The sequence below is a fragment of the Cicer arietinum genome, chromosome 7, assembly GCF_000331145.2.
Source record: "Cicer arietinum cultivar CDC Frontier isolate Library 1 chromosome 7, Cicar.CDCFrontier_v2.0, whole genome shotgun sequence".
NCBI lineage: Eukaryota > Viridiplantae > Streptophyta > Magnoliopsida > Fabales > Fabaceae > Cicer > Cicer arietinum.
The window spans coordinates 25,535,210-25,556,475 of record NC_021166.2 but is presented as its reverse complement, the minus strand read 5'-3'; the positions used below and the strand labels follow the sequence as shown (position 1 = coordinate 25,556,475).

Here is a 21,266-nt window from a genome sequence, read left to right as displayed (position 1 = left end):
GCTGCAATCACAATTATCGCGATGGTCAGTGACATATCTTATTGGGAACAGAGAGAGGTCACGACATCCCATATATTTTTAAATTTATTTTTTTATTAATTTTCTTATTGGGAGAAAATTGAGTAAGAAGATGTGAGTTTATCAAACCACGACATCTCATGTAATTTATCACTATTATTTTAATAATCTATCATTATTATTAATAAAAAATAAATTTAAAATACATGGGAGCGAACAGAGGCCACGACATCACATCTTTTTACTCAATTTTCTCTTTTAATTAAATAATTTTTTATCGGCAATCATCTTCTTCTTTACCTCAATGTAAAGAGATTATTTAATTGTTCTTAAATCACAACCCAAGCTAATTATAAATTATGCAAAGATAAAAAAAAATGAGGTAGACATTTATTAAAAATTATAGTGATAAAATATAATAAAATTAATACAACAAACTCTATATATAAATAAATTACCTAATATCGAACAGACAAACTCTAACCCTCTAGTTAGCAATTCAGCTACTACCTATTAACAAACTTTTACATGTTAGCCGTTGATTATATGTTAACCGTTGATATATGATATAGTGTGATACTATTTGTTAATTGTGAATTATTTTAATTAATTTGTGTATTTTTTTAGGAGTGACACGATGTTTAAACATAAAAAAATTAATGCATTTTTTCAAGAAGAAAGTTTTCGATAAAGATGAAAATCGCAAAGAATTGAAATTCTAACTTTTTCAACTTATCAACTATGTATAAACCGTGGAAAAATTTAAAAAAAACTATATAACTTTTATAAATTTCAATTATAACTTTTTGCAAGATCCGCTGAACTTAGACAATTCAAATTTTAAATTTAATATTTTTACTTAGAAATTAATTTTTTCAAAAAAATTTAAACCATTCGATTTTTATCTGACGTCTACCAAACGGTGATTGTTGGAGTGCAGGGATTTGGTGTATAAGAAATCCACATCCCCTCCCCGGTCATATTTGTGACCACACATTTCACACGCCCTAACACATAACATCATCCTCTTCAGTTTAAGATAAAACAAACACACATCAATCACATTTTGAATAACCAAACACACCAAGTTCATGAGTTCCTACCACATGTTTCACACTTCCTTTCACTTTCTTACATTTCCATGCACAAAGCCGCCGCCACCACCACTCAACATTCATCTCTTCCTTTCCCTTCGTTCAAACACAAAAACCACTTTCCTTTCCTCATCACTCAACGACGACTCATTTTCCAACCCTAAATCAAACCAGGCACACTCTTTTTTCCATTTTTATTATTTTACCTTTATTTTGTTGCGCATTTTTTTAAAGCTTAACAAAAAATACTCAATTTGTTGTTTTTTTATTTTTAATTTTGGATAATGTGATAATGTTTTTGTGACAGTTTGGTTACGGTTCTTCAGAGGATCTGTTTGGGCTGGAGGTGGAATTCAAACCAAGGTCTTAATTTTATATATCTTTTATTTATTTAGCTTTTACTTCAATTAACTGTAATAACAAAAATATTGCCACCTTCCTCAATATTTATAAGCACTTCTATCACTTTTCACATATATTAAAAAAAAAAGGTAATTTGTAGCAAAAATAAAGTAGGTAATAACATTTTAAAGTAGGTAAGGATAATTACTAAAATGAATAAATTAAGGGTTGAAATTATAACTACTCATAGGTTATATATGTGCATTTAATATTAATTATTGATTTATTAATTAACTGTTGATATCGTTCACTTTATTTTCTAAAGTGAGTTGTTCATTTTAGAGAAGCCGAATTCTATTTTATGTACGTTATATATAGATGTTTTTAATTTTGACTTTTTATTTTCTAATACACTTTGTTGTATTAATTAATGGTTATTAGGAAAAAATAAAAACAAATGCATCTGTTAATTTGAAATACAACTTATAGTTAGGAACAAACTTTTTAAAAAAGGGATTTATATTATGGGACAACTGTAGAATTTTTCTATCTCTCTTGATGGATTACTTTTTGTAGTTGTATGATGTGATGTCTATATAAAAAAATATATAAATCAATGGTATTATTATTTACTTTGATTATAATAATATGGTGTATATTATTGTGATATAATATTCTTTGTTTCGGTTAAGATTTGAATGTTGGCAAGGTTCAAAATATTTGATTTCAGGAAAGCTAACTCCCATTTAAGAGAACCAAGGTCTTGGTTTGGTCCAAATGGACAATATATCAGAGAGTTACCTTGTCCAAGTTGCAGAGGAAGGGGTTATACTCCTTGTACTGAATGTGGAATAGAAAGATCTAGATCCGACTGTCCAAAATGTAATGGAAAGGTACTTTCCTTTTTTGACTATATTTGTTCACAAGGGTTCAACACAGACACGATACTGGCACGTGTGTTTACATGCAATGACTTCTATTTTCTCAAGTTATCATTAGTTTCTACGTGTCATTGTGCTCGCCGCGTTCCTAATTGTGTCGGTGCTTCATAGGGTTTTATTAGTGTTGGAGTGTCTGGGGGAGTGCTGAGAGTAGCAACAAGGCAAATGCTTCAGGACTACAAGAGACTTTGACACTAGATCTCAATCAAAAACCTTAAGGAAATGGGTATATAAGTCAATGTGGGGTTTGACCACTTACACTTGAACCCAACAATTAGAGTGGTTTGATGACTTTGATCATTTGTGCCATGAATACCCAAATTGGCTCTTAAAATCTATGTGACAGAGTATGCAATTAGATTTTAATAGATAATAGTTTAGATATTTAGGCAATGATACAGTATGCAATTAGATTTTAATAGACAATTTAGATATTTAAGTTAGATGTAGAATTTATATTAGTTGGACTTTTATTTTAATTGTTGTTTAGTTGGACTTTTTAGTCTCTAAGTCTTTTATTTCATTATCCACTATTAGCACTGTATATGTAGTCTCATTGAGACATTTAAAATTACCAAAATGAATGAATAAATTATGTTTTTAATTTTGATAGATAGTTTTTATCTTGTTCTTCCCTTTCCTTAGTTTAGAACCCTAGTTTTCTTAGTCTCTTTCTAAAAGTGGCTATCACTATTTTAGTTCATGTTCATCAAATTTCTCTATATGCATGAACTTGACATACCTATATTATTCTGTCTAAGCTTGAAATTTAGGATAAACATTTCACTAAGAAGAAATCTTAAAAGAATCTTTCAATAGCTATGATTTTTTTAAGCAATAGGCTCTTTTATAAGTTATAATTAACCACATTTCTTATTTTGGATCGTATGTGTTTGTTACTTCATATATAATGTGTTTGGTATTTTCCTATATTTGTAGCAGTTGTGAAACATTATGACATAGAGCTTAATATCAGTGCATGATATTATTTAATTTGTACCCTTTTTTCCTTTTTGGTCTTCATGTGAACAGGGTTTACTAACTTGCAACCAGTGCTCTGGAGATTGTGTTATATGGGAAGAATCAATTGATGAACGACCATGGGAGAGAGCTCGCTCAATGTAACACTTGAAAAATAAATTTCTTCTTTCTTTACTGTTCTTATCTTCTGTTAACTCCTTGGAAATGTTGTTAAGAGTTTTTACAATACACATTTGCAAACTTTTTGAACTCTCATAATCACAAACACGCCTTAAACTTTTGTGACATCACAATATTCTCCTCCATGCCAATGTCTATGCTTCTTATCTTTACTCCTTTATCAAACCAACATGGTTTAAATTTTTCCTTCAAAATTGGTTCAGAAACAGAACAGGTTGAAGTATGAATTGATCATTTTTTTCAATCTATAAAAAAAGTAATCAATTCTTACTCCATTAATGGACACAATGCTTACCTGGCTGTTTTTATGTTCAAAAGATTTTCTTTGTTAAACAAAGAAGTTTATTGTGCTGTTTATTTTACTTGAAGTCTTTGAATTTTCTTAGATCTCCACTCAAAGTGAAGGAAGATGATGAAGTTGACAAATTGGAAATAAAGCTAGATGCGAAGAAAAAATCCAAGCGTGTTTACCAGTCACCGAGTCCTGAAGTTGGACTGAAGATTAGTCGTTCATTAAAAGTTAGTTAAAACCTTAACCTTAATATGCTAATTTTGGATACAAATAGTTAAATAGAGTAAATTTTACATGGATCACATCTATGTGTAGAATCAAATGGAAATTTGTAGGATCATAATACATTGGGAGACAGGTTAATAATTATGCTTGAGCATTAACCTATTTTTGGTTAAAAGACTTCAACATTAACTTTTTCATGTTATGGATGGATCACATCTATTGTAAGTTTATAATTGTGAATAATGTAAATAAATTTCATGCTCCTTTTACTCTTTCCTTTTTGTTTTGTGGTGTATTAATTTGATAAACTAAAATAAAAGGATCTATATCTGTTTCTAAGGTTGCAAATTTAAAATATCTATGTTTAGTTGAATGATTGCAGAGTCTCAATGCTAAAACTGGTCTATTTAGCAAACGAATGAAGATCATCCACCAGGATCCAATGCTTCGGACACAGCGAGTGGCTGCTATTAAGGTTTAAATTTGACATGACCAAACTTGAACTTCATTTGAGCTTGGTGCTTTTGTAAAGGCCAAAATTTCTTTACATGACACATTTTTGCCATCAAATTAGTACAAGAATGAAGAAAATTGATGTCATTACTCATACATGAAGGATCAATTTGATTTATAAACTTAATATTTTTAACGGACCGAAATGAGTATATATGCTCTAGTGAAATGAAGTGATTTTTATCAAATATTAAATTTCTTTCCAGTTCTAGTTTAATTAAACTCTATAATGGTTTTTAATGCTAAAATTATAGTTTTAATTAGGCCAGGGAATAAGATATTTTTGTTCAATATGTGTTTTATGAATTCTAAATAATACTAATTTTGATCAGGCTTAGTTGATATGAAATATAACTGAGTAATTTCTTTTCTTTTAGCATAAACTATATAATCTAGAGAGTAATACATAAACACATATATGCAAGTATTTGAAGCATTAGATTTTTGACACTGAAAATTCTACATAATGAATGTTTGCTTTGATGGATGCAGAAAGCCAAGAGAACTGTTTCAGCAAGAAAGCATGCTTCCAAAACTATGAAAGCTTACTTTAGTGATCCAATAAACCGTCAGAAAAGAAGCGTGGCGATGAAAGGTAAAAATAAGCCTCTTTGTTTTAACTTTTGAGATTATAGTAAGCAAGAAAAACTTCTTTTGTTAAAAAGTCCATTGGGAAACATTGTTTTTCCCTTTATTACGGAATCAGTTTCCCTGCAGTAATTGCATGACGTAGATACTGAACTCGATCATCTGTTTGAAATCATTAGTCAAGATTGTTTAAAACTGATTTAGTAAATATGTAAAATCAATGGCCCGAGTAAATACTCTGTGAAACTGCGTGGTATTATTAGCGCAACCATCAATCTCTTTTTTTTCTTTTCCCCATTCTAATGCAGGAGTGAAATTCTACTGCCATAACTGCGGACGTGAAGGACATAGGAGAAACTACTGTCCAGAACTCAATGGTTTGATTGATAGGCGATTCACATGTAAACTATGCGGCGAAAAAGGACACAACAGAAAAACATGCATTAAGTCAAAGATAAGCCAAAGTGATGAGAGTTTTAAAAGACATCGTCGATGTAGAATATGTCGACGATATGGCCATAACCGACAGACGTGCCCTCAAGTTGTTTCTAATCCAATAAAGGCCACGAGACGCGAAGGACATAGGAGAAACTACTTCCCAAAACTCAAGGATGGTTTGGTTGATAGGCGATTCACATGTAAGCTATGCGGCGGAAAAGGCCACATAAAAAAAACATGCATTAAGTTAAGGATAAGCCATATTGATGGAAGAGTTATAAAACATCGTCGATGTAGAGTATGTCGACAATATGGCCATAACCGACAGACATGTCCTCAAGTTGTTTCTAATCAAAGAATGGCCACTGCATCTCGAAAAGTATACCATTGTCGACTGTGCCGAAAAGAGGGACACAATAGTAGGAGATGTCCTAGAAGAATAGTAGGTACTGAACAGTCTCAAGAGTAATATTACTATTTGAGAAACTCAAGTGCTTGAACTTAAATCTCATTGAAGACAATAATCTGAATTGGAAAAAGTTTATATATTTTGATCACTTATGTAACTGCAACATGACTTATGAAGTAATGATGATTAGCCAAAACTTGTCGTTTAAGAGCATCTACAACTACAATGGGGTATTTCGTATATCTCTATTGTGTGGTAAATTTTTGTTTTTGTTCTTATAGAGAAGAGTCCCTACTTAAGAACCATCTCGTTTGAGCGCCCAAATTTTTACTCACGATTTTATACTTTACCTAACTTGTTTAGTTTTACATTTTTATGATGGTAATGAACATGTCAAATATTACAAAACATGTGTTTGGAGCTCTAGACATTTCAAAAAAGAATTATTTACTTTGGTTGCTACATGTTGGAAATTTATTTAGATACAAATGGTCTTGGAAACATTATTAAAGGAAATAATGATCTTATCATTTCGCTTGCTCCTGATAATCTTTTCCTCTTGATCCACATCAACCAAAGGCGTGTTCAACACAACTGCCGAATCTACCGGGCTAAGAACTTCGTTTACATCATTGCTATTCCAGCACTGCAGATTTGTATCTATTAACTGCGATCCCTTCATATTTTCTAAATCCAGAATCGGATTCGAACATGAGCTGACCCTACTTATTTTTTTGAATAGTTTAAAATAGAGAGAGATATCATTGTAAATATTATTGTAGATGAGTCTAATTTGTTGAGTCAAAATCTCAAATTTAGTATTTTAAAGATAACAAACATGTTTAATTATATTTTTAAAACTCTGATCACTTTGTGATCTGACATATGCTTTTGTGTGTGTGTAAGATTGTTAATAGAAATTGATTTTAATATAAGGATCTCTCTCTTAAGAGAACAAAACATCACTCGAAATTACATAGAAAAGAATGTTCTGCTTGTTGCAGAAAAATATTCTCCTCCCTAAACCCTAGACCAATATAAACAAACCATCTCACACTTTGACATACATATGTTGGTCTACATTTTTGTAAAAGAACATTCTCTTTGTTCTACCACTTGCAAACACAAAAAATATAAAAAGAACATTCTCCTTTATATACAAGTACAAGTGACACTTGCTGTTTTTTTTTTTTTTTTTTTTCTCTTCCCCATGTTGCAACATATAAGAAATTTGCAGTGTCCTCTTGCTCATATTTCAAAGTCACCTCATCAAGAAGATTGTTTTATGGATTCTCATATCCAACAACTCTTTTCTCCAACATACTGAAGCTCACCTCATCTTTAAATAGGAATGAATGCTAAACATGAATAACAAGAGTGTAACTACAAATCATAAATTACTTGTTTTATTCTCAAGTTGCTCACAAATTTTTATTTTATTTTTTATCATGCACATACATTATCTACTAAGGCTATGAAAATATAGGTCGTAAGTATTTTGAGGCTTTGATAATATACTGTGTATTAGATCAAGTTGTGATTTAAAGAAAATATTGTAAAATTGTGTTGAAAGAACGTTTTCTTTAGCAAGATAGTGGAAAATCTCACAAGATGTGAAGACTGAACGTAGTCCAAGATTAAGACTGAACTAGGATAAATTTGTGTGTGATTCTCTTTACCTTAATTTTTTACTCTTGCTTATTAATCACGCTACATAACTGCTATTTACATTTTTCAATATACACTTCTAATAAATAATGTTCTATTTGTTTAAAACTAACATTCTTATCCAATTGGCAACTTGACATATTGTTTTTGATTTAAAGTTTTAAAGGTTACAATTCAAACCCCATTTCTTGTAATATATTATTCTACTTCATAATTATGCAATATCTAGAATTACATCTCAATTAAAATTGTGTCCAAGGAGTGTTCATCTATTATATTAATTTTTTTAATTGTTAAATTTATAATTGTGTCCAAGAAGTGTTCATCTATTATATTAATTTTTTTAATTGTTAAATTTCTTTGTTTCAAAAAATGTTTAACTTTTTATTCACCTTGTTTAAATATTTTCAAAAAGGCTGTAAGATTGTTTTTATTAGTTGAAAAAAGGGGTATCAAATTATTAATTGTCACATTATTAAGTATCTTGGACGATTTATGAGTTTTTTCTCAAAGAGTACGAATGAGGTCTTTCAAATCAATTCATTTTTAATTAAAGTTTATTAATCACTTGAATCTAATAACTTTATTTTAAAAAAAATATTTAATAAAAAAACTTTTTCGAAATTTTTTTAACACTACTTTGAAAATTTATTGAACAACTATCTTTGAACAATGAAAAGTTAAAAAAAAGGAAAGTGTCTAGTAATACAAAAATAACATTGACAAAGATTTAGATTATTGTTAACTCAAAGAGATAAAGTATTTTTTTTTCTTTTTGTTATACTAAAAAATATAGTTTAAATCTCGAAAAGAATAACGATAAAATGATCATTAATATTCCTTTCAAAAGATATTTGCCCCTTCCTCTTAAATTAATCTAATTATTAATACTTATTAAATACTTTTTAAAATAGGAAGTATGAAAAGAGAGTGCATACAAATTACATCTTTATTAATACTACAAATTTATATTGAATATAAAAAATCAAGTTAAATACATTCAAATACAAAAATTATTTTAACAGCAACAACAAATATATTGAACATATTAATATATGTGAAAAAAGCAATGTGTATGCATACAAAAAAAGATAAAAATAATAAATTCTTAAATTTTCATTAATTAAATTGAGAAAATATGACAAATATTAAAATAACACAAGTCATAAAAAAATAGTATTCTATACACTGCATTTATAAATAAACGATGAATCAACCGTAATTAAATTTAGTAAAAGAGATTAATCTTTCACAAGTGGCAAACAACAATCTGAATCCCAACCGAACAATTTGTTTATTTTCAGTGTTTTCACTCACAGTTCTAAAGAAATTAGAAATGTGAACCCAAAAGAGTATGTATAAAGATTTTTAGTAAAGATATTAATATTTTTTCTTTCAATGAACATTTAATATATTATCTCAAAATACACTTTATTTTTTTGTGTTAGAAAAAATAATAAATACTATAGTTATTAATTCATACAATTATGATTTCTTATATTCGGACCTTAATCACTCTCAAAATACACTTTATTAAGTATTTATCTTACAAATTTTATTAAAAAATATATATTTAGTATAAGAAAACACTAGAGGACAAAAATCTAATCCAAAAGAAAAAAGGTAGAAAATTAATAAAAAGTTGAATAGTGACAAATTGATAAAAAATGAAGCAAATGAACAAATTGAGATTTAAATTGTGAATAGTGAGTGACAAAAACAACTACATACTCCTTGAATATAAATTTACTTCTAAATAAGAATAGATTTGAATTAAAAAAAAAGGAGATTGGATGATATAAAACATTATTCTATTATTACAATGCATCACTTAAAAAACTTACGATATATCAACAATATTTGTACAAATAAGTTTAAACGCATCCTTTAGAGCATCTCCAACGGTGAACTCAATATGGGTTTATTAAATAGAGTCACCGTGTCACATCATCTTGAAATAACCCAGTCATTTTTTACTTCAACGGTGACCTCACATGTTCATTAGATAGGACCACCACTGACAAATCATTTATTTATTATTATTCATAAATTAATAATAATAAAAAATAACCGTAAATACCGTTCCTTCGTGAGAGAACGGTGATGACAACTTGACACATCTCCAATAGTGAACTCACCAAAAGGCGAAGGTTACGTAATTACACCTGACGGACGAACTCATTTTACCTACCGTTGGAGATGCTCTTAATTCCGAAAGCATGTGCAAAAGCATGTGCAAAATGTATGGATTAATCTCTAATTCTATTTTTTTTCTTAAATCCAACACATTTAATCACTTTATATTTTTTTTACGTTAGATAGACTAAGAAAACAAATTTCTTGAAACAATAATTCACATGAAATATGTAAATATATAAAAATGTGTTAAAAGAATAAGTATTGGATCCGATATTAGTGAAATTAAAAATCAGTTAAATTATTTTGTCAGTTAAATTTTATATAAAAAATAAAAACCAGTAAATGTTTAATTTAGCCTTTAAAATTTTCTCTTCCTCTAAAATGCGAGAGAAAATTATAGTTTAGAAAATAACTTGATGAATTAAAAATAATTTAAAATCATTATATTTCAATTGTTAAGAGATAGATTCCCTCTAAAAAATATAGGAGAAAAAAATTATAATTTAGAGAATAACTTAATGAATTAAAAATAGTTTAAAATGTTATATTTCGATAGTTAAGAAATCAAATACGAGAGAGAGTAACAGTGTAGTGATTAAATTAACATAGAAGAAAATATGATAACACTTATATAACAACAAATTATGAAATTAGAGATATTTTTCTTTCAATATATCTCCCCCAAGCAGCACCAGGTGTGCAAGTTTAAGACAATACAAACACTTGCATCTTCAATCGTCTGAACCAACTACAAAATCTCAAAGTTAACGATTTCTCCAAAATAGCCCCAATCACTATACGACAAAAAAAAATCAGTTTTACACAAATGTCTTCAATGTTAAAAATCAATTTTACAATATTTATATTTTCAAGAATATTTTCCATTAGTTTTTCCCACTTCAATACGGCTCTTTGTGCAAGGGTATGAACAATGTAGAGTTAAATTCATGATTCCTTTATATATATAGCCAGAAGTAATATTTGCATACTTATATATCATAATAATATTTGCACCAACTGATTTTCCTCCTATATAAAATCCTAGCTTTATTGTATTGTTATCATCACAACTTACGGCTCAAATAAAACAAAAAAAAGTAACAAAAATAAAACCCCATAATAACACAAAATCTTAGTATTTTAAATTCAACTGCAACCCCTTTAAATTTGAGAATAATCTATATCATTCTTGTTTTTTTCTTTTTCAGTTGTTTCAGACGCACCAACAACAGGTGCATGTTCACTTACTTGAACTTTAGGAGAAAACACTTCATCCACATACTCACTTCCAAAGGTAAATCTATCATTAATGTATATAAGATTCTGATTATGACGATGGAGTGAATTATTTATTATGGCTTATTATTTCATGATCATGTAGATAATTGTAATGATTTTGATTGGGTGGATGAAGTGATTCTTCTTGAAGCTCAAGTAAGTGAACCTGAAGCAACTGGAAAAAAAGAAAAATGAATGACAAAATTATGCTCAAATTTGAACGGGTTGCAGTTTAATTTAAAATGCTAAGGTTTTGTACCATTTTGAATTTTGATGGGTTTTATTTTTGCTAATTTTTGTTGTGTTTAGGTTGTAAGTTGTGATGATAGTAAATTAAAATATATTTTGGGGTTTGAAGTGGTTGTATGTTGCCTAAATTTCAGTTTAGTGTTATTTCATTCATGTAACAATTATTTTGATAGGATTTGAGTAAAAATGGAGAATAATTTGACAATAAGTGGCAATTACCATGCTACATAAACACAATTAATATAGTCAATCTTGGAGATTACACTACGCCAAAAATGACATTTTACGGCGCTTTTTTTAATCCATTTACAACGTTTTTTCAAAAAAACAAGCGTTGTAGAATCGCGCGCTGTAAAAGATACAACAACGCTTTTAAAAAAGCGCTATAAAACATGTAGATGTAATGCACGTTTGTTTTGCACATTTTACAGCGCTTATTTGAAAAAGCGCTGTAAAATGCATACCCATAATAAATATATTGGGTGCACATTTTACAGCGCTTTTGTGAATAAGCGTTGTAAAATGCACACCAAATATATGAATTATGGACATTTTACAGCGCTTATTTGAAAAAGCCCTGTAAAATGCATACCCATAATAAATATATTGGGTGCACATTTTACAGCGCTTTTTCGAAAAAGCGCTATAAAATGCACACCAAATATATGAATTATTTTGCGAATAAGCGCTGTAAAATGCACACCAAATATATGAATTATGGGCATTTTACAGCGCTTATTTGAAAAAGCACTGTAAAATGCACACCAAATATATGAATTATGGGTATGCATTTTACAACGCTTTTTAGAAAAAGCGCTGTAAAATGTACACCCAACATATAAATTTTACAGCGCTTTTTCAAAAAAGCGCTGTAAAATGTGTGTGTGTGTGTGTTTTTTTTTTTTTTAATATTGTAAATTAAATTTTTGAAAGCGCAGTAAAAGCGCTTTTTAGCTTTTTATGGCTTTTTTTTAGAAAGCACAGTCTTTTATCTTTTTATCTAAAATTATTTTGATCCAGAATCAGTTCACACAACAACAAAATATATTCAAATACCATAAGCATTCACACAATCAGTAGACAAAAAACAGAACTCTGTAACTTAATCAACATATATGTAACTCTGTAATTTACAACATAATTAACTACATTCAGATACATATATATAACCTAATTTACAACCTAATTAACTACATATACATTGAACCTAATTAACTACATATTCATATGCATGTTCATATATTGTGTCCTATGATCATATACATATAATAACTAACAGAATATACATAATATGCACAAGCTACCATATAATATTTAGATCCCTTGCCCAACAACATGCTATTTCCCAGAAAATCAAATAATTTTCATTTCAAGCACATACTGACACCATTCTTCCTTTAATTCCATTAGATCTTCATCAGAATATGATGGACTGGAATTGTCAAAGTACTGCAATATAAAAATTGAACATATTATATTAAGTTAGTATCAAATATATAGATAATGTAATTATATATGAAAATCATATAATGAAAATATCGTACCGTTTATGGGATAATAGTTTTATTCTTGTTAACAATCTCCTTCATGAATCTCAATACGTAGAACCCACAGTCGATGTTGTTTGTTTGACGAGGGCACTGTAAAATAAAAACATATAAGTCAATAAAATATTTGTGCATTAATCGTAAAGGCATATATTTGTAAATGAAAATTTAAAGGCATATATTTCAAACCTTTATTGGGATCCATGTGATGTTATTAGACTTTTGCTTCGACACTGTAGCACCTCTTTGAGCTCGAAAAACTTGTAAGGCACTACTGAATGAATAAATGTGATTATTATAGCATGAACAAACACATTATATATATATATATAAGAAATAAATGAATATTACTTACGTGTCAAACATAGTTTTTATTTCGGAGTGATTGTTGTAATTGCCATGCAAGTGATCTAAATAGTATATAACTTTAGAGACCGCATTGATTGCAAATAAAACCCAATGTGCCCTACAACAACAAAAATTTGGTTAATCAATTTTTTTTATACACAACTAATAAATTAAAATCATATCAATTAAAAAAGATATAAATAAATAATATATAGTTACCTACTCTGAATTATATGGTGCGAAGAACAATTTATCATTTTCTTTATTTCCTAATAACATATCTACAATGTATTTCTTTACATTTACTAGATCGAGTTTGCACATCGACAGCTTATGCGGAGACAAGAATGAGTATTTATTTGACAATTTCCTCGTGCATACGACCTTCTCATACAAAAACCTCCAATGAAAATTTTAAACTAGATTAATTACCAATACATTTAATTAATTACCAATAAATGCAATTAAAAGTATTTTTTACCTTATGTACAAGCACATGACAGTAGCACTAAGCTCCTTATGGTTGAGAAGTTCGTATATGTGCTCCTTTTCGAGAAATTCATCATACTCATCTCCAAATATAGCTTTATTCATCGGTATGATGCCGGAATCGTCGTTGCTGTCCATGTTCTGTTTTACTTGGATGTCAAGACACGCCCCGTGTTTAGCAAGGCGTGGCTGACTTATTTTAGGAACATGGGCAGCAGCGACCGATTTTCCCCGATCCAGTTTTCTTGCTGCAATTTTGGCAGCTTTATTACCCTCCAGCCTTTGTAGTTTGGCAGCCCTATTACCCTCCAATGTTGGAGGTTTGCTGACTCTTTTTGGCTGTACGGGTGGTTTATGTAACTGGATCTACAAAAATGAGGTTAAATGTTAGTTTATTGAATCTAAAAAAATGACAAACCTTAGGGAATAAATGTGACAAACCTTTTCGAGAGATGTAACTGATTTGTTTCTAGGAATCTTTTTTTCGAGGGCAACAAGGTGGGTGGGCCATGCCACGTAACTACCAATAGCTTTGCCCAATAACCGCATATCTCCATCGTTGTCCGGTATCGACAACAGTGTAGTTGGTTCGAAAGCAACAACAGGTGATACTTTGACATGGCCCGCAGGGATCAGAGTATTGTGCAATACTTCTCCTGAAGTATTATACAATTTGCCTTTTCCCACCTTCCAATGAGTAGGCGAGGACAAGTATAGCACGCATGTAGTGACACCCTAAATCAAATAGTTAAAACATAAGTACGATTAATATATAAGTTTGTTTAATACATAAGTAATTACATAATCAAGTAAGTAATTAATTACCTCGGGAATACTTTTGAGACCGACGTTGCAACTTGCGGTTTCACTCTCCATTTGTATTTCATGTTGGAGTGATCCGAGAGTTGCTTGTCTTTGTTCGTATTCACCAAAAGTGCCACTTGCTCTGTAAGAATTTTGAGCTTCTCTAATACTTCCTCGTTGGAAGGTTTTTGGCGCTTCTCTTGAGAAAAATACATTTTGGGAGTTACGCCAAATCCTTTCCCCCTAACCCGACCGGAATACTCAGGGACATTAAACACTTTACCCAGAATGTCCCTGCAAGTATCCTTGTTGCCCTCTTGAGTTTCAGAACTTTGTTCGATAATCTCCTAAAATACATGTAGGATTAAAAAGATAAGTTCAATAGCATTTTTAAAATACAATATTAAAAAGTGTTCAAGTGATATTAAAGTGATAATGTTACTTACACAAAGTTCTACTACTTTTTTGACATTTTCATTATCAACAACTCCGTCTTTATTAACACGCGCTTCCTTCCATAATCTATGACGACCCAAGGGTTGATCGGCTTGGGTCATTCCTCATTTGATATATAATGTTTATATATTTTTGGAGCTTCAGCATTTGTGTTTCCTTCTCTATCTTTTAGATAGAAATTAGAGAGATGTGATCTAAATCCCCGATGGATTTTCCCTGCAACTCTCAAAACATATCTCTTTCGTTCCTCATCAAGAACAAAAGTAGTCTGCAATGAACAAAATTATAAGTAAAGTATTTCAATGAAAAAAATTATAAATGACAAAAGAGTGGATCAAAAAACTTACTTTAATGTCATTCCATATTATATCTTTGGCACCCTTCAACGCCTTATCTCTTCAATCGTCAATCGTAATTGGGATGTTTTGTCGAACAACAACCCAAATGTAACTAACAAACATTGAGCTGTTGGGGCCAATTAGCTGACCACTCTCATTCCAGCCAACCTAATAAACTCATATAGTAAGTACATGCTATTAAAAAAAGATAAAAAATACACAACAAACAGAGTATAATATAGTATAACCTCAAACTTGATGTCATTACTCCTTGCTTTAATGACTTTTTACAAGATAGTTGCACCATGTTTGACTTCATTTTCATAAGTCTTAGAGGTGCCAACTTCTTCATTTTGACATTCTAAATCTTTGTTTGTATCCATTTAACTACAACAAGTTCAACATGCAGTTTAGTATAACATCAACAAGCTCAACATGCATCATGCATTATTATAAACAAGCTCAACATGTATCAGTATATCTTAAACAAGCTCAACATGCATTTTAATGATTACAAAAAATTAATAACATCAATACCTGAATAATGGTTCGAAGAAAGATGAAATGTGAAGAAAAGAGGGAACGCAGAAAGTTCACAGAAATATGGTTCACAGAAATACGGTATTGAAGAAATACGTAATGAGGGTTACGTATTTCAATGAAAATATATTGTGTGAAATGGGAGAGATGATCTTGGATGGAAATAAGGTTCGAAATGAAGGAGATGATCGTGGAAATAAGGTTCGTAAAGGACGGGATGATAGGGTTTGCAAAAGAAGAGAAGAAATGAAGGTTGAGATGAAGGTTACGTAATGAAGAGGAAACTGAAGAGGTAACTGTTATATATACGTAACACTTTTACAGCGCTTTTTATAAGCCTTTTTACAGCGCTTTTTTTGTAAAGCGCTCTAAAAGGCTTCTTTAGTTAAATTCTTAAAAGGCTCTTTTACAGCGCTTTTGACAAATAAGCGCTGTAAAAGACCTCCGTGTGTTATTATGTTATTTGAATGCCTTTTACGCCTTTTACAGCGCTTTTGTCAAATAAGCGCTGTAAAAGACCTCCGTGTGTTATTATGTTATATGAATGTTTTTTAAAGCCTTTTACAGCGCTTTTTCAAATAAGCGCTGTAAAGGGTCTCATTATGATAATTTTAAAAGGCTCTTTTACATCGCTTATTTGTAAAAGCGCTGTAAAAGACCTCCTTGTTTTATTATGGTATATGAATGTTTTTTTTAAAGCCTGTTACAACACTTTTTTAAATAAGCGTTGTTTTTAATCCAATAAACAATGATAACAATGTTTTTAATGTCATCCCAACCCAAATAAACCAAACACAAAAATAAAATAAAATAAAGAGACATTTTACAGCGCTTATTTGAAAAAACGCTGTAAAAGGCTTTGAAAATAACATTCATCAGACACCTAACAGGACCTTATCTAACATGATTTTATTCAAACACCTTGTACGCATCATGGGAATCCCCAAAAACACATTGTTAACAAAAACATCAGACTCAAACCCATTTTTCGCAACATGGCAATGAACCTGAAGTCCAAGTTTCGAACGACTTATCGACGAATTAGCACACGCTTTAAGAAGGAAAGGGAATGTAAAGAGAGAAAAAGGGTGTTGAGGTGGAGATTGAATTGTGAGAGAGTAAGCTTTGATGTTTGTGAAGAAGATGCATAAAATGAGAAGAGTTTGGTGAAGAGGAAGAGAAGCGCTGTAATAAAACAATGAGGCCTTTTACAACCTCATTGTCTTTCTAAAATGTCTCTTTATTTTATTTTTGTGTTTGGTTTATTTGGGTTGGGATGACATTAAAAACATTTTTATCATTGTTTATTGGATTAAAAATATTGTTATCATTGTCTTTATCACAATACTTTAGGAGATGATGAATTATTAGAAATGAGTATTCTGAAGAATCTATATATATATATGCACTGAGCAAAAGAGAATCTCTCTATTCAGTTCAGTTCAGTTCATGTAAATTACTAATTTATATTCAGTTCAGTTCATGTAAATCAAGCTAAATATAAAACACTCATTGTTACATGAACTTGGTATAAAACACTCAAATCAAGCTAAATATAAGCAGAAAATAAATTAATCAGAAAATAAATTAATCAGAACTTAGTATAAAACACTCAATTCAGATTACATGCATATTTACAATAACACAGTTCAGATTACATGCATAGCTTATATAAAACAATTAAACATATATATACATTAAGATGCCCTTCTTCTTTTCCTGGTGACATTCACATTTGTTTGTCCATTTACAATACGAAACGATGGATTAATCCAAATTCCCTCATCATGATCATCTCTAAGATATAAACCATCATCAGTTGAATCAATTTCATGTGGTTGTTGTGATGTTGCAAATAAAAGATCATTACCAACATCTTCATCATTATTGTTATCATCACTTATTTTATTGGTCGATAGGACAACAGACCATTTATCATTAGAAGGATCAGTGACATAAAACACTTGTTGAGCTTGCGACGCTAAAATAAAAGGCTCGTCTTTGTATCCCACCCTATTAAAATCGACAAGCAAGAATCCTGACTCATCAATCCGAACGCCATTATTATTATCGACCCACTTGCAACCAAATATGGGAACACGAAACATTGTGTAGTCTAACTCCCATATGCGCTCGATAACCCCAAAATATGATAGATTTGCATATATTGGGTTTTTGTCTTTTGCACTTGAGACATGCATCGCTTCAGCTACGAGAGTGACTCCACTATTTTGCATAGTGGTCTGATCATCTTGTTCTTTGGTATAAAATGTGTAGCCGTTAATAACATAACCAGTGTAAGAAAAGACATGTAAGCTCGGACCATTTGCTAGCCACCTCAATCTATTTGAAATTGATCCGGGGTCTATATCAAATTTTGACATTATGTGATTTTTTAACCATGTTACAAAACTTCGATTGTGCTCTCGAGTTATCCAATTTTGATTCCTATTCATGTTCAAACGAGATAACTGATCAATGTGTATTGTAACATACGGTTGAACCTCATCATCATTGTGCAGAACATACAATTGTGCCTGCTCCCATTCTGTCCTTGATATAGTCAGTAGTCTCCTTCCAATTATCCCTTCTCCTGATATTCTTCCCGAATGACGAGACATGGGAAGCCCTATGGATTCAACATTGGACATATATTCAGTACAAAATTCAGCAGCCTTTTCAACAATGTACCGTTCAGCAATACAACCATCTAGTTGACTTCTACTTTTTATGTACACTTTTAATATTTTCATATATCGGATACATTCATCTCAGATAAGCTGGCCCACAAAGTTGTGTCTCCTTAACCAGATGAACAGTAAGGTGAACCATTATATCAAAAAATGAGGGTGGAAAATACATTTCAAGCTCACACAAAGTAACAACAATTTCCCTCTGCAATGTCGGTAATTTCTGAGGGTCGATCACTTTACTACAAATTTCCCTGAAGAAGAAACATAATCTAGTTAAGGCTAGTCGAACTTTTTCAGGTAAAATGGAACGTATACCTATTGGTAGCAAATGCTCCATTATAATATGACAATCATGGGTCTTCAAACCTTTTAACTTGAGGTCTTTCATACAAACCAAATTTTTAATGTTCGAAGAGTATCCTTCTGGAACTTTAACTTCGTGTAGAAATTTACATAAAACAATTTTTTCCTTTCTAGATAGAGTATGAGCGGCTGGAGGTAGATATGTGCGATTTCCTTTCTTTACTGGAGCCAGTTCATTTCTTATTCCCATATCGACCAAGTCCAATCTTGCATTGACGCCATCTTTAGACTTTCCTGGAACATTGAGTAACGTACCAATAACACTTTCAAATACATTTTTTTCAATATGCATCACATCGAGGAAATGTCTTACATACAATGACTTCCAATATGGCAATTCAAAGAAAATTGACTTTTTCTTCCACCCAGTTTTCACCAGCTCTCCCGCAAAAGGTTTGCCAAATTTATTGGTCAAACCTTGTACTTTTTCAAGTATTTGATATCCAGTCGGTGCTAAAGGAGCTTTACCTTCCTCTGATTTTCCATTGAATGCATTTCTCCACCCACGATACTGATGACTATAAGGTAAAAATCTACGATGTCCAAGAAACACATTCTTCTTACAATGTTTCAACCGCATCCAATTTGTACTCTCTTCACATATAGGACATGCACACTGACCTTTAATGCTATATCCTGATAAATTACCATATGCTGGAAAATCATTAATTGTGCCGAACAACATAGCCCTCAAATTGAAACATTCTTTCTTATACCCATCATAAACTTCCACACCTGTCTCCCACATACTTTTTAAATCTTCGATTAGAGGAGTCAAGTATACGTCGATATCATTCCCCGGTTGTTTGGGTCCAGAAATTAACAGAGACAACATCATAAACTTACGCTTCATACATAACCATGGAGGTAGGTTATATATTACCAAAATCACAGGCCACGTGCTATGTGAGATGCTTTGAAGACCATGTGGATTCATTCCATCAGTAGAAAGTGCAAGTCTTAGATTTCTTGACTCTATCCCAAATTCAGGATACTCGTGATCAATTTTTGCCCATTGTGGGGGAATCTGCAGGGTGTCGAAACATTCCATCTCTAATTTTTTCATCTGCATGTCATGTCAAGTGTTTTGAATCTTCTACACTGCGATACATGCGCCTAAATCTTGATATTATAGGAAAATACCACACGACTTTTGCTGGAGTAGATTCTTTCTTCTTATATCGAGAGACATTGCATTTCGAACACGCCTTAAGTAGTTCATATTCATTTCGAAATAAAATGCAATCGTTAGGACACACATGAATCCTTTCATAACTCATGCCAATAGAACACAAAATCCGTTTAGCCTCGTAGGTTCGACTGGGAAGTTCATTATCATCTGGCAACATATCTTTTATGAGTGTTAATAATTCTGTAAAGCTTTTATGAGACCATCCATTACTCGCTTTTAAGTTGTTCAACTTTAATATCGCCGACAGTCTTGTGAATTTAGTACAACCATTATATAATTTTTTCTCTGCATCACTCAACAAACTTTCAAAATTTTTAGGACAATCTCGAAGATCTTCTTCAACTGCTTTTGCGATCTCATCAACTCGGTCCGGCTCATATGTATCTGTATCGAAGTCAGTTGAAGCATATGTCGAACTATTCTCAAAATTAATGTTTCCTTTTTTTTTTCTCACCATGTCTTATCCAACATGTGTAGCTTTGATCAATTCCATTACATACTAGATGTCCTTCTAATTCATCTTCTCTAACACGTTTTCCAAAACAACATTTTAAACAAGGACAAACGACTCTATTTGGATCTTTTGCATTCTTCACTGCAAACTCAACAAACTCTTTCACTCCATTTTCATACTCTTTTGACAATCGATTGGCAGACATCCATTTCCTATCCATATTATACGACCTATATAAATGCAGTTACAAAAATAATAAGCTTTCAAAACATATCAACAAGTTTCAAAAAGAAACCAATATCAACATATCTAATAACAATTTCAAAACAGAAAAGATTTCAAAACAGAACAGGTCAACAAATTTCAAAAAAAAGAGATTTAATATATATATAACAATTTTTAGTTTTCAATTATTAAAAAACTAAAGATTTTTTGACAAAAACAAATTAAAATATACCAGAGACAACATAGATGACTGCACAGTACGTAGAGGATATGAGGGTTCCCATAGTAGAGGTGATGAGGGTTCGTAAATTTGTTTTAAAAGTAAATTATATTTATTTGAAAGCACCTGTATTTTACAGCGCTTGTACAAAAAGCGCTGTAATAGGTAGTTAAACTGATTGAAAGCGCATGTATTTTACAGCGCTTGTAAAAAAAGCGCTGTAATAGGTAGTTCAAATATTT

At 30.9% G+C, this 21,266-nt stretch overlaps 1 protein-coding gene and 1 long non-coding RNA gene across 3 annotated transcripts; both read left to right on the top strand.

Annotated features, from left to right (window-relative positions):
• The first annotated feature begins 1,017 nt into the window (after nt 1-1,017).
• Nucleotides 1,018-6,229, top strand: LOC101493936 (uncharacterized). 2 transcript variants are annotated; one of them, XM_004514720.4, is made up of 8 exons: nt 1,018-1,286; nt 1,420-1,475; nt 2,185-2,347; nt 3,428-3,516; nt 3,943-4,075; nt 4,456-4,548; nt 5,079-5,181; nt 5,483-6,229. In XM_004514720.4, exons 1-8 carry the CDS (start codon nt 1,110-1,112, stop codon nt 6,079-6,081), a joined length of 1,413 nt encoding a protein of 470 aa, XP_004514777.1. In that variant the 5' UTR covers nt 1,018-1,109; the 3' UTR covers nt 6,082-6,229. The 2 variants fall into 2 exon arrangements, with proteins under 2 accessions (XP_004514777.1, XP_004514778.1); XM_004514721.4 differs by lacking the exon at nt 4,456-4,548.
• Nucleotides 6,230-10,922: 4,693 nt separating this feature from the next.
• Nucleotides 10,923-11,463, top strand: LOC113784448 (uncharacterized). The gene is made up of 2 exons (XR_003470506.2): nt 10,923-11,122; nt 11,210-11,463. It is a non-coding gene; the product is annotated as an uncharacterized lncRNA (long non-coding RNA).
• The last annotated feature ends 9,803 nt before the right edge of the window (nt 11,464-21,266 follow it).

What these genes read in the sequence shown, in the direction of transcription:
- LOC101493936 (XM_004514720.4), top strand. Translation starts at nt 1,110, where the DNA reads ATGAGTTCCTACCACATGTTTCACACTTCCTTTCACTTTCTTACATTT. An exon ending in GAGGTGGAATTCAAACCAAG is followed by an intron (nt 1,476 to 2,184) that starts GTCTTAATTTTA and finishes ATTTGATTTCAG; the next exon opens with GAAAGCTAACTCCCATTTAA. An exon ending in AAGAAGCGTGGCGATGAAAG is followed by an intron (nt 5,182 to 5,482) that starts GTAAAAATAAGC and finishes ATTCTAATGCAG; the next exon opens with GAGTGAAATTCTACTGCCAT.